The 14,430-nt window shown below is 42.9% G+C and overlaps 3 protein-coding genes across 3 annotated transcripts; 2 read left to right on the top strand and 1 right to left on the bottom strand.

The window, feature by feature from the left end:
* Window positions 1–3,785: 3,785 nt before the first annotated feature.
* Window positions 3,786–4,087, bottom strand: GLRG_11130 (uncharacterized protein; the record flags this gene model as incomplete). The annotated part of the gene is made up of 2 exons (XM_008101815.1): window positions 3,786–3,905; window positions 3,992–4,087. 2 exons carry the CDS (start codon window positions 4,085–4,087, stop codon window positions 3,786–3,788), a joined length of 216 nt encoding a protein of 71 aa, XP_008100006.1.
* Window positions 4,088–9,247: 5,160 nt separating this feature from the next.
* Window positions 9,248–10,344, top strand: GLRG_11129 (uncharacterized protein; the record flags this gene model as incomplete). The annotated part of the gene is made up of 2 exons (XM_008101814.1): window positions 9,248–9,261; window positions 9,324–10,344. The coding sequence occupies 2 exons, from the start codon at window positions 9,248–9,250 to the stop codon at window positions 10,342–10,344; spliced, it is 1,035 nt and encodes a 344-aa protein (XP_008100005.1).
* A 2,374-nt stretch (window positions 10,345–12,718) lies between these two features.
* Window positions 12,719–14,367, top strand: GLRG_11128 (major facilitator superfamily transporter; the record flags this gene model as incomplete). The annotated part of the gene is made up of 3 exons (XM_008101813.1): window positions 12,719–13,040; window positions 13,094–13,340; window positions 13,404–14,367. The coding sequence occupies 3 exons, from the start codon at window positions 12,719–12,721 to the stop codon at window positions 14,365–14,367; spliced, it is 1,533 nt and encodes a 510-aa protein (XP_008100004.1).
* Window positions 14,368–14,430: the final 63 nt, after the last annotated feature.

Raw genomic sequence — 14,430 nt, 5'->3', positions numbered from 1 at the left:
TTATCTATACTATTATAATAAATATAAATAAGAAATAAGCTAGAGGTATACTTACTATATTCTAGGTATATACTTTATATATACTAACTATATACTAGGCCTAGGTAACTACCTTACTAAAATTAACCCTTTAAGAAGCTAGGAGGAGCACCTTTACTATATCCTTATATTCTATAAGGTTTATATACGCTATAACTAGTAAAAGAAGTTCCTTAACTATATAGCTAAGTATAAGCTTTAGAGACTATAGGAATTAACCTTATCCTTAGTATATATAGAGTATATTAAAGGTATAACCTCTTAATATCTTAAGACTAAGTTATAGTTTAAAGGTAAAAAAGTAAAGTAGATTATATATAGGCTTATACTTAAAATAAGTAATATTAACCTAAAGGTAAAAGTTCTTACTAAAAAGTATAATAATATTATTAAGTCTAGTTATAGCTAGGATAACTTAGTAGTTAGGAGATAGTTATAACTTTTAGCTGCTATACTATAGTTAGGTATACCCTTTATATATCCTTAGTATATCCTTAGTATATACTAACTATACTTTAGGCTTAAGTAATATGTTTTTTAGAAAGTAGTAAAGGTATAAGTAGAAATTTATACTAGTATTTAATCTTTATAGAGGAATAAAAGCTAAACTGCTTACTACACTAAAGCTCTTAAGAAAATATAAAAAAAGTAAGCTATATAAGTAAAGTAACACTAAAATAACCTTACCTTTCTCTTCAATCTATATAACCTATTTAATACACTATTACTAAGTGTTAAAGATAGTAGTGTTATAAATAAAGAGGATAGTGTTTTAAAGAGAAGTAAGACTATACTTAGTATATCTAGAGCTAGCTCTAAGTATATACTAAGTACGCCCTATATATTAACCCTACTTATATATAGCCTATCTTTTATATTATTACTACTACTACTAGTATTATCTTTACTTATATCTTATTTTTATTTATAAAAGTAAACCTTATATACTTAATTAATAAGCTAGTAAGAGGTTTCTACCTTTATATAGAGGTTATAAGTTTATTCTTAGTAGTAGTATATTTATTTTAAAAAAGAATAAGATAAAGTTTAGATTTAGGAGTTATAGTATAAGGTAAAGCGCCTAAGGTATAAGAAGTAGATTTAGGATTTAAAAGCAGAAGTAGTATAGCTTAAGTAAGACTTAAGGAGAGGTTAAATTTAGTATATTACTAGTATATATATAGTATATACTTAATACTATTTTAATTATTATTAACTAACTTATAGTACTAACTTAGTATATACTAAAATATAACTTAGGTTATTTTAAACTTTAATCTATTTTAGGTGTATTATTAGGTTATACTTAGTATATACTTATAATATATATTATACCTTCTTAGCTTAGGCCTAAAAGGTTCTTAGTATATACTTAGATACTACCTTCCTCTTTAGTTTACTTAAAGAAAATAGCCTTCTATAGACCTTAGGATCTTATTAAACGTTAGCTATATATATACTAAGGGTGTGTCTAGGGGATACTATATATAGGTCTTATAGGTAGTAAGGGTAGCTAGGGCCTTACCTTTCTTCTTAGGAGCTAAATAAATTAGTGTTATATATATACTAGGGATACACTTTATATATACTAGCCTACTTCTTAAGGGGGGGGTAAGAAGCTAAGGTAGGCGACTTAAGGCTCTCTTTATAAGGATAGCTAAGGCGCTATAAGATTAATTATTAGTATATATAAGGTATATACTAAGAAGATATATAACTTATATTCTTATACTTATATAAAGAGACTAAAGTTATAGTATTATCTTACTTAATTATTAGTATATATAGTTATAATATATATTAAGTATATACTTACCTTATTTTTTATATTTACTTAGTTAGGATTAGTTTAGATCTAGCGTAAGGTTATTATAAAGTCTATAATATAAGATATTATTTTAGTATACTCTTAGTATATATATAGCTTACGCCTTACTTATTAAAAGTAAATACTAATATATTTTTTAATATATTTTTTATAATAACCTTATACTAAAGCTTAGTAGCACTATATAGTAGCTAAAGTGTATTAGTAATATAAAGGATAAATAGTAAAATAAATAGTAAAATAAATAGTATTCTCTAGGGTAATACTAAGTATATATTTAAAGTATATATATATAGGTTAATAGAATTAAGTTCTATAAGTAGCTATAAAGGCAGTATTATTATAACTATAATCTAGTGTTAGCTTAGTATATATATAGTATGTACTAAAAGAGACTTATACTAATTCCTTTATACTATTATAATAGATATAGAGAAAACTACTGTTAGGTCTAATACTGTTTACATATTAGCTATATATATACTAAGATAGTACTAGGGATATACCTAGGCTTATAAATATAGTTTATATTACGCTACTAACTAAAGTAAATAAAGTTCTAGATAGCCTTAGTATATTATTAGTATATACTCTCTTAATACTATAACTAGCTGTTATATATACTTAGTATATATAGTTTACTAGCTGCCTCTTTAGTAATAGTAGTGTTAGTATAGAGGTAATTTTTAACTAGTGTATTATTAGTATATACTTAGTATATACTATATATATATATATACTAGCGCCTAGGTAGGTAGTACGTATATAGTAGTAAAGCTAAGTACTATATTAGCCTATTCTAAGTATATACTTAGGATATACTTATAGCTAGCTAGGAGGTATAAATAGTGCTATATATAATATTAGTATTAAGATTAATAACTATATTATAACTAAAATTAAGGTTAGTATATACTTAATTTATACTTTATATATATTAACTTATACTTTAGTATTAATAGTAAAAAGCTTACTTTTTATATTTAAAGCGCCTAAGTATATAGTTAGTATATACTAGTAGTATTTTTAGTTTATATTAAGTTAATAAAAGAGGATTTATTTTTATAGTAATAGTGTTTATTAGGAATAAGATTAGTATATACTTAATATATACTTATATTAATCTAAAAACTTATATATATAGCTAGCGTTATAGGCTTTTTAAACCTATATATAATTTAAGTTAGTGTTCTATATATATACTATATTAGTAAGGATATAAGCTATACTAGCTAGAATATAGTTAGGGTTTAGGTTTAAGATAAGGCCTATATTAAATTAGTATATATTATATTACTACTTAATAAGGATTATATATATACTTACTATAGTAGTGTCTATAAGTAAAAAGGTTATATATATTAGTAATACCTAGGTTTATATAATTAGTAAATATCTAGAATATTATTAGTATATACTTTAGATATAGTAAGAATATATTAAGAATTAATTATAAAAATACCTTAGTTATGCTATAGTAGTAATTATAAATTTATAGTGTTTTTAAAAAAAAAGAATTAAAGTAAGAAATTTTCTTAGTAAGAGTTTAGTATATCCTAAGTATAAGCTAGCGCTAGGCCTAAAGTAGAGATAGTAAATAAAGTTATATAATCTTAGTTATAGATTTTTTACTATACGCCTATAGGCAAAAAGCCCTAATATTTATATATATTACTTTTATATAATTAGTTAGCCCTACCTCTTTTACCCCCCCCCGAACTTTTGCCCCACTGGCCGGATACCCCCCCCCGAACTTTGAATACCCCCCCATGAGCAGGATCCCCGGCCTGCCCAACCAACTAAATGTTGGCAACATTCGCCCCACCGCGGGCCACATTTCACGTGCCCGGGTACACATAAGAAACGCCCACGCTTTGACACCGTCACCCAACTATAAAACCACAACGTCACTTTATCGTCAATCCTCGTCTGACCAAGCGTTCTGATCATTCTTGATGGCCGCGCGCACTGGCACGGCAGCCCGGAGAAAGTCCTCCTTTCTAAATGCGCTCGGCCAGCCGTACTCGCGGTACAAACTCTTGATTGCCCGTTGATACCTGTTAGACAACTTTGCGGTGGTGGATCGATCGGGGGCGTGGCGTGGGCAGCATCATCAGAACTCACCTTGGCTTCCGCGTCCTTCGGGGCACAGATGGCGGCACCGAAATTCCCTGCTGCTGGTGCCGGGACCAGCTTTAGGGACAAGATTTTATGATGCATCTTGTTGAAGAACGTCTTGAACGAGAGGGCCTTTACGCCAAGCTACGACTTGTCCTCTTCTGCCTTAGGTAGCGCGTTGTTGTATAGATAGTAGTTATCTCCTTAGGGGTAGACACATCCTATAGGTTAAGGTAAAGCAAATCCTCTGTTGGTATGCTCTATAAAATAAATTAGAGGAAAAAAGATATAGGGAGATAGATCTAACCTTACTCTATATTAATCACCTAAATCACACTATTAACCTCTGCCTCCCTGTGTATAGTACGCCGGGTTCGGAAGACAAAATGCGACAACGTGCAGCCGACATGTGAATTTTGCCAGCGGAATGGCGGCCACTTACTTGCCCTAACACTTCAAATGAGCATTCAGCATCCTTCTCGAACTTTCTTTTGCACGCATTTTCGGGTTTCTAATTTAACCTTTGTTGGACCGGAATTTTGACCCCACAAGCTTAGCGATTTTAGATGGCATCAACCATGTTATCTCGCTTTTGCGGATGCTACTTGAGGATATGAACTCGATTGTAGTATTGTTGTAACGATCATTGTTTCTCACACCCATAAACGAGCCTCAAACTAGTATGAGCGCCGCTGAAAACGCAAATACAGACCATACCACAAATAGTTTACCTGGGGATGGCATTGCGATTCGTTTTGGCATTCAAATCCATAATTTGCAAGTCCTAATCACGAGGCAAGTTTCAGATGGTCAATCTTCGAAGATATTGCTCCCAACATCAAATTGCCTATTCTTGAGTCCAAGGGAATGACTTGAATGTCGCGAAAAGGCTTCTTGGTATACATGCTGTTGAAGAATTCAATACTCGATGTTAAGGACCTCAGGTGTTATGTCAGAGATACAGCTGAATGTAGGTTGCGATGGGACGGGCCCTCATGTCCTGCGGCGAGTTGAAAGTCGGCAGGGGTTCGATATCTTGCCCATTCCTAGTGACTTATCAATTAGCTTGCTGCCTGTGCACCGACTTGCTTTGCAGGCCCCTATCAATCCGAGCCCAGCTACAATGGTACGCCGGAATCAACTCCGGCTCCCGCTTCACGTTCCACTGGTCCGGACACAGCTCTTGCTTATCATCTCGCAGCAAAGAAGCAGATAGGGCCATTGAAGTCAAGCATGCCTACTACAGGTGCAATGCCTATTTTTCTTGGTGTTCTTCGAATGTATATCTTTCAACTGCTTTAGACCCGGTTCTACTTCAACCAGGATTGTGTGCAATTCAAAAATCTGCTGTAGCACTATAATCAACGAAACCCGCGAATGACTGCACTAAACACGTCGTCTCGAGCCAAGGCTCTACTGGTTCTTTATGAAGCGTCAGTGGTGACATTCATGAAACAGTATAAGTGCGGTTTACAGAGAAGTTAGAGCATACCCAAGTACAATGGTTGGCCACAATGCAAAACCCCATGGCATTCGAGTGGCATCACCTGTCTGGGCTACCACGACTTATTCGCCTCCTTCCGAGATTGCTTCCCCAGCTGCTAAGCCAAGCGAAATGGATAGCCTGAAGGATGATGTTCAGCCCAAGGAATCAAATAGTCGATTTAAACTACCTGGCGGAGATCTCGTCGCGGAGAATGATCAATCGCGTGATGTCTTTCTTCAGCTACGATGACAGCAAGCATGGATTCGAGACGTAGCAAGAGCGGAAGGGGCTTGCTCACAATTCGAAGAAAGGCCTCGAAATAATTCCAGCGTCGGAATGGGATCTGGATGCTTGGATCATAACATGTGCTGATGTTTTCTAAGATGCTTGTACATACATTCCTTTTTAGATTGGGTGGCAGAACCAAGAGCTGTCCAACGACGAGCCCGTCCACTTTAACCAGAACCGTGCCGTCGACGAGCTGCTGCGAATGGATCAATCGGCATTTGTTCTAATACGTGGTGCATCAACCGCCAGATCATCAACGGATTCTCCGTGTCATGCTTCTAGCGGAGAGATGCCTCAAGCGGTCGATTGAGCTCCTGCTGGACGCTAACCCGCACCATCGCCATGACGGAACGTGGTTTACCGCCAGAGCGACAATGGCCCGTGCTTTGCGGTCTTGGCCGCAGTCAAAAGCGGTAAGTTCCTTGTACTGCCTGAGCGATGGAAACAAGCAGTCGGAGCGGCCACATGGGCTTTGCTGCGGGGGGTTATGGCGAAGCTCCGGATCCTGCGTAGGGCTGCGTCCGTGCTTCAGGACCTCATCGGTCAAGTCATCGGGGCCGGGGGGTAAAAGTGCCCGAAAGGAGTACTCGGCGTTGTCGCAAGCCACCTGTCAATTGAGTTATATTTCCATAAATGTATTCCATTCTTGACCCCGAAAGTGGCTTTAGTGTTCCACATCGTGGGCTTTTCTTGTTAAACTTGAGAAACGGCCGTCAGATGCTCTGATACTTTAACAGCTTACTGTAATCTGTTGGCACGTCGACTACGTGTTGGAACTGCAAACCAAACCTGCATACAAGTTTGCTGGCTTGTATATTATCATGCAAGTGCGAAAGAGTAGGTAGTGCAACAACGAAAACTATCTCACTCTGGATTGTTAGGAATCCTTTTCTTGAGCAACACACACATTTGCTAGTATGCATGTATGTCCAAGCGTCCTCATCTTGCAGACAACACAGTGTGATCAGTTATAAAACATTGCATAATTATTATCAAAGCCGAACGCTTTGCTGTCCAGTTGGCCAAGGACACATAGCAGCATTAATTTACGCCTGAAAGGCGACAAAATCGCAATAAGAATGTAAGAAAGGAACAGAAAAAGTCCATGTTGATTTATCTTTGATCTTTGTTCAACAAACCATACGGGAAGCCACTCCTTTGGGCTCCAAGCGTTAACTAAGTAATGCAAGTCTTGTGTCGACTCTCCAACTTCCGTGTCTTAGCTGGTAGGCCGCATGCTACTCCCTCTTCCCCTTCCCATGTGATCCTCTGAGACACCCTCTATCTAGCCTAGGGGGCCACGTTCTATTGACGCTTGCCGGCGTCATTCATGCAAGCCTCTTTTTCAACTTGGATCTCCCCGGGCTTCCTCACCTTGTTCCGGTTGTATCCCGCATTCGCGCATCGATTAAACTTGTTGCTTGGCCCAGGCCGAACACCTGCCTGTCAACTTAGCTCCGTTTCGGCTGCCTCCGGTCGGACGTCTGTTCGCGGGAAACGCTCGGTCAGCCAACCGGCCTGTTTCGGCAGCTAACGACGCGATGATGAGTGCAAGTTGAATGCAACATGCCTCGTCTGCAGTTGCATCTGCGACCCAGAGGAACATTGCTATCGTTATTTCCAAGTAAACGGTTCAAAGAATCTTCAACCTCTGCAATAGCCGAACTCTCATTTGCCAGGCTTTCTACCAGTTGTTGTGCGGGCCCCAAGTCTTTAGCAGCTTGCTCTCTGTCTCTTTTGTTTGGGTGGTACTTGGTAGGCTTTTGTCCGGTTTTCGGATATTAATATCAGTGTTCTTAGAGCAGAATGCAAATAACACTCTTGAAAACCCGGCCGAAGGCACTGAACCCCCCCCCCCCCCCCCCCCCCCCCCAATTTTTTTTTAAAAAAAAAAAAGTGGAAAAAAAAAGGGGAAAAATTAATGGGAAGGCACCCCCTCATAACTTGTACTTTAGGTCGGATGTTCTATAAGAAGTGACCCCCCCCCCCCCCCCCCCCCCCCCCCCCAATTTCCATCTAAAGATAACAAAAGTTGGAAAAGAAAGGCGTAAAATTGAACGGAGTAGGTCTGTCGGTGTACACGTCGTCGCGTGACCGAGCGTTTCTAAGTACCTGGGATGATATGGATAAAGCTCAGCCACACCAAAAAAGAAAAAGGTGGGATGAAGCTATTGTCACGCCGCCCTCTCGGGGTCCTTGTTCCAGTCGGCCTCCTTCACCCGGACATATTCTCATACAACCAACCACACTGACCTCTTCTTAGCTACATCTCCCTCAAAAGGGTTTTCTACAGCTTCCCCCCTCCCTCTACCCCAACTTTCACTTTCCTTCTTCGCCGTTGATCGTGCATCTTCCCCTACAGCCACAAATTCATCCACCGCTGAAGAAACACAGTGTATCCTATCTCGACATAGGTCTAATACCTGTCTGGCCCAGCACACAGCATATCCTTAGGGACAGTTCACCAACCACTTCCGGCTGGTGCACCCGTCATGTCATCATACACATCGTCAAGATCTACGAGGTCTTCAAGATGCAGCTGTGATGATTGCGTGGATTACAGGTATGAAAGGACCTGTCACGTAGACGGATGCTCCAGAAAACATGCCTTTATACGCATCGACCCTGCCAGACCCGACATCCGAATCTATTCGGACTTTTGCGTCGATCGTTAGTTATCACTCTCGAATCTAGGCATCTACAAAGCTGACGGTGACTACCTAGATACTTGCAAGTACTGTATACTCGGATTAGAGATGTGCAGTCGACCAAAAGACCCTCTTTACCGCTTCTGCGATGACCGTAAGTCCTTTCCGCCCTTCACTCTCTGGTGGAAGTTCCCTAATTTCTAAGCAGACCGGAGATGTGGGGTGCCGGGCTGCGATCGGACCGGCGATTGCCTACCGGGCGTGCCCTTGCCGTGGAAATGTCCGGAACGTGAGTTTCAACCGCTCTGAAGCGTAAGCCATGCATGCCACTAACGCGCAGTATGGACAGACCAGTGCTACGTCGACAACTGCTACCAGACCAGAGACAAGCTGTACGGGTATTGCCCAGACCACCGATGTCTGGTACCGAGCTGTTTCGAGACACGAGTTATTGACTCTGAGTACTGTGTTGACCACGTTTCTACGATATGCCGGGAGCCGAAATGCCGAGAAGTTGTGCATGCCGATCATCGCTGCTTGATACACCAGAAATGCACTGTGAAAAAGTGCAAGAATTTCAGATTCAAGAAATCAGATGGTGGTTATTGGGACTTTTGCGAGCAGCGTAAGGCGCCTTGATATTTCGTTTGGGGGGGTTGTGACACGATATTAATGCTGACTGAGTTATAGACTACGCCGAGAACTGCTGTACCTACAAAGGCTGCAAAAGCATTTGCGTTTCAGGTTGTCGATCATGTGCGGTTCATAAGTGCACATACGAGGGCTGTCTTAATTTCCGATACAACGAAATCGATTCGAAAAGAGTCTTCTGCCGAGATCATGGTTGCGGCGCAGTAAATTGCTACGCAGTGGCCGTCAGTCTGGATGGGGGTGGGTTCAGCCCCTTCTGTCACAGACACACCTGCACTATAAAAGGATGCGTCGAGATTGCCGACTTTGGAGTTCACTGCCATCGCCATCGCTGTCACTGGAAGTCCTGCGAAAAGCCTTGCTTGGCAGGAGGAGAGTACTGTGCGGATCATGAGTGCAAAAGGGCTGGATGCCGCAAGATCGTCAAGATTCAACTCGGCTACTGTGATGAGCACTGCTGCAAGATTGACAAGTGCCTCAATTACTGCGATGTCACGTCAGAAAGCATCTGCTTCGAGCACTCGAGGGAGGATCAGTTTCGGCGTATCAAACATTTAGAGGAAAAACTACGAGAGCAACAGTACGATTGTGGTCCTCCTGAACACTATGACCACCCTTATTTCAACGATCTCCAGATCCGTCACGACAAGCTTATCAGAGACTATGACGACTGTCTGATCAGACTAAACGAGGCCCGAGACGAGGTTCGCATTCTACGCAACACATGGATTTCGGGGGAGGACAGTCGCCTGTGGAGGCAAGAAATCGAGGAATGCAACGCACGGTTACTTGTGGACTTGGAGCGAGAACAGAAGAGAACCGAGCACTGGGAGCGCAAAGCGATCGAGCTTGGCCGAAGGATTGATGACCTCGAGTGCGTATTGGAAGAAGAGCGGCTAAGACACCCAAAGTCTGATGAATATGTGCGACAGATCGGGGACCTCGTTCGCAAGGTGGAGATACTCGAGGAAGAGCTCCGCATCGAGCGATGCAACAACCACTTGTACGAAGGACGACAGCACGAGGTTGAGAAACTGCTTTGCACCATTGAGGAGCTCGAGAGGAAGCTCAAGGGGGATCACTACAAGATAGACGAGCTTATCAGGAAAGTGGATCTGCTGCAGTCAATCCTCGCTGGCGAGAAGGAAAAAAGAGAAATTCTTCTCGAAGAGATCGCCAAGCGCGATGATTGCGAAAGGCTGCGACGAGACGATCGTCGTCGACCTAGGAGAGGAAGCTGGGAAAGGAGGTCACGCGACTCGCGCCCTTGGGGCAGCGTTTACTGAAAGCCGAGCTCCCCAGGCCTTCCATTTGAATCTCGGTAGGGATAGGACGCACTTATCTTTTCTTACGACACATATGCATCATGGGCGTTTGATCCTGGTTTGAAGGACGGTTATTATCCCTAGAATTTTCCTGTAAAACTTAAGATGGCTTGGAACAGCCAGTAAAAAATACAACTCAATTACGAGATAATTGGACCGAATTATATATGGTTTCGGGGTTATTCTCAATATCATCCTTTCTTCTGTTAAGTCACTAGAATGGCTCTCATGGTAACAAAAGATGAGGACTCAACGCCGGATGGCACACGGAGAAATATTAAGTCAGATTGTTCAAGAATAAACTATTAGACGCGCTTATTGATTGTATCATGATTGTTTGTTCCTATCTGTGGCCGCGAAGTTGCTTCATACTATTGAAATCAGTTGCTGCTGGTCTTCCAAAATATTTGAGATATTCACATTGAAGACATGGAGGCCCTATCCCGCAGCACTTATTTGATATCCAGAGACCTATATCTGTCATACAGTACAAAGTGTCTTTGAAGAACAAGTCGAGGAAACAACGGACTGTTGCACTGTTTTGTAGAACAAAACCGAGTCCGACACAAGGAACACAACAATGCTGCTTCAAAGACCCCAATACAACTATAGTACAGCGTCTTTGTGAACTATGTTATCATTGATTGAAAGACTTAAACCGACTCTGGAGCTTTCTTGAAGTATAATAAATAAGATGATTCCTTCGTCACGTCAGCTTCCATTCAATCCATCCCCAAACCATTCAGCACAACAACATCCATACTGTCATCAAACTCTTCCAAAGAACCCAGCTACATCTGAACAGTTTCCCGATTCAAAATGTGCCGAACGCCACGACACTTGCACGTCTGCCCATGCCCCAACCCGAATTGCCCTCGGCGGGACAATGACCCTATGACGGCAGGAATGCTCCGCCCTGGCAAAGGGCATGTCTTATGGTCCGAGGTTCAGCCACAGACCTGGGACTACTGCGACAGATGGTTTTACGAACAGCCATACGATGTCGTTCTGAATGCTTTCATTGACCCCAAAGACTACTGCCCATACTTCACTTGGAGGAACATGAAGCAAACTGACCCAATATGTCAGGAATGTCTCCAAGAGACAGCTCAAATGCAAGAAGAAAAGTTGGCCAGGCTCCGTGCGCGTTGGGACGACTCGCGGGTTGCGGTGCCCTATCAGTTTATGCCGTCTCATTTCAAAAATGCGGATGCACAGACTACCCAGGCTCAAGGTCGACATGCTAATCTTTCCCGGGACGGGGTTCAGTTTGCCTACACAGGAAACTCTAGTGGCAGCGCCAGTGGCAGCACCGCCAGAGACAACATTGGAAGTATGCAAGCAACTCAAAGTTATGGCCAGTATCTTCCTGGCTCTTCATACCCATCAACCGAGCCGAAAACTCGTGAGCAGCTGCTACAGAGAATCAAGTTTCTCAACGAACAAATTGGAAGCCTTGAAGCGCTTGAGGAAAGACCGAACCCGCCTCCAGGGAACAGCCTGAGAACCTTTGGCGTCACAAACACAAGAAACCCCTTTGACAACGTAGGAAAATCAGGCAAACCCGCGATAACAGCTGACAAGTCATACCGTCACAGACCAACTTATGGCCCCATTGGTCAGGGTGGTCTACGGCAATTGGTGCAGAACAGTGAAGCTGACAATAGTTATGCTCCGACTTCGAATCCTTTTGGCGTCGTCGGACAACGACAGAATCCTCCAGGGAATGGCGGTGGCTCAGGTTCTCAGAACTCTTAACCATGATCGTCGTTGAAGCAATGAGAAAACATCAAAGATTTGAGAGTGTTGGAATGAGTTGAATTGCAAGGATTGCACTGGATTGCGTCATGATTTGAAGAAGAGCTTAGAAAGGGAGCAAAAAACTTGACCGGATTTTTTGAACGACTTGGGTAGTTTTCTGGTGTTTTTATTTGAGGCTTTTCAGAAGTAGCTCTTCGATAGTTTCCTGCCTTGGAATGCATGAGAAATCTGTTCTGACCACAACGATTAGTGTGAGTTGAACTTTTGTGCCCAGAGCAACTCTCGCTCTCAGAAGCTCACATGAATAGTTCTGGCACCATTGAATGAGAACTCTATTCAACTTGTACGATCAATCTTTTGTGATCATACCCCTTTTATTTGAGGGGCCTTTGGCCATCGCGTTATCAATCAAGATCATGGACAAGCAAGATTTATGCGTTGCTCACCTACGGGACCGAGAAGGTGTGCTTAGTCATCAATGGCACCAGTCCCCCGAAACCCGTCGCGTCAAATCATCTTCGGGTCGCTATCAGTCCTGATACATAAACCGCAAGACATACTCGGTGGCGGAATCATGCCGTCTGCTACGCAGCTTATAGACGAGAGCATCTCTTGTGCCGCCACTGGTGCGTCAGCGGCCGCGTACAGGCAGCGGAAAGCTGGTATCAGGGCCTTGCTCGCGCTCGTGCTCCTCGTCAATCTGGCTGCTAGCCTGTACCAACTCCCCCTGAGCAGGGTGATCGAGCGCCGGCTGTGTCGTGAGCACTATCTGATCGCGGACCCATCGGTCATCGATCGAGATGGCAACGTCGAAGAGCGCCTATGCAAGGTTGACGGCGTCCAGCAGGGTCTGGCCTGGATCCAGGGAACCATGGAGACTAGCTGGATCGTGGGTGGTGAGCATAGACTCGCGCCATCTGATAAGCGCTTCGCAGCTAACGACCTTTAGATTTCGTCATGACGATTCCCCTGGGCTTTCTCGCCGAACGATATGGGCGGCGCACCATCCTCTGTCTCAATCTTGCCCCCCGCATCGTCATGCTGGCGTGGGCCGTCATCGTGGGCTATTTCGAACAGATCATGCCAACGAAGGCCATCGTTGCATCGCCGTTTCTATCCGTACTGGGTGGCGACTGTGTTTTCAACTCAATCACATATGCAATTGCATCTGGCATCACGGATGATCACGTCCAACGGTGAGTTGGACCTAGGTTTGAAAGCCTTACTTGGGGCATGTTTGTACTGACTGGGCCATCAAGTGCCACATACTTTGGATGGATGAGCTCTGTTTCATATGTTGTCAACTTGCTGGGTCCGGCCCTTGCATCGGCTTCTATGAGTCTACTTCTATGGCTACCGTTCTGGATCGGCATATCCCTCCTTCTTTTGGCCATCCCGGCCATATCTTTCATCGGCGACTCACCCGAGAATCACTCTCGTGCTTCCGTATCCCGGAATACGGATGATCAAGCGAGGCCTCTGTTGTCGTCTCCTGTTCTGAAAGCCCAAGACGCCGAAGCATCTCTCCTACGGTCTATCGTCCAGCGTTTCGGTGCCTTGCGATCCATCATCGCGAGTCACCCACGCAACATGAGTCTTCTTCTCATCAGCTTCATCCTCACGTCTCTTGCAAGCTCAGACACCAAGCTGTTGGTGCAGTACATCTCCAAGAGGTATGGTTGGACGTTTGCTTCCACAGGCTATCTCTTGTCCGCCAAAGCTGTGGTCAACTTTACACTGCTTACAGTCATCGTTCCCGCAATCTTACGTTCTGGCCAGAAGAGGTCGCTTCATATCCCCCCCGAAGTGGTCAGCCACCGTATGAATATGTGCTATGCCAAGATCTGTTTGGTAATCTCTATACTTGGTGCTTTAGCTATAGCCCTGGCCACACAGATCTGGATGTTGGTGCCGTCGCTGTTTCTTTACGCTCTCGGCTCCGCCCTCCCGGTCTTCACCCTCTCGTTGCTCAAATCACCTTACGTCGCTCCAAAACGGAACGAACGAAGTCTGGATATGGTCGATCCTGAATCACATGTCTTCTCTATCGTCATGATGGTCAAAACTTCAGGATCACTGTTAGGCGCGCCTCTAATGATGGTCCTCTGGGTTCGAGGCATCTCATTGGGTGGCGCCGCATTGGGAATCCCGTACTTTGTGTCCGCTAGCTGTTATATTGTTGCCCTTGCTGTACTCTCGAGCATTTCCGGTAGACAGAGTTAGTACTTTTCCAAGTAATACTGGCATTGAATGAGGCCCTCCTCCGATAAAAACATCGGCGTGCGT

Source organism: Colletotrichum graminicola (assembly GCF_000149035.1).
Source record: "Colletotrichum graminicola M1.001 genomic scaffold supercont1.75, whole genome shotgun sequence".
NCBI classification, from domain to species: Eukaryota; Fungi; Ascomycota; class Sordariomycetes; order Glomerellales; family Glomerellaceae; genus Colletotrichum; species Colletotrichum graminicola.
This window is presented reverse-complemented; position numbering and strand designations above follow the sequence as displayed.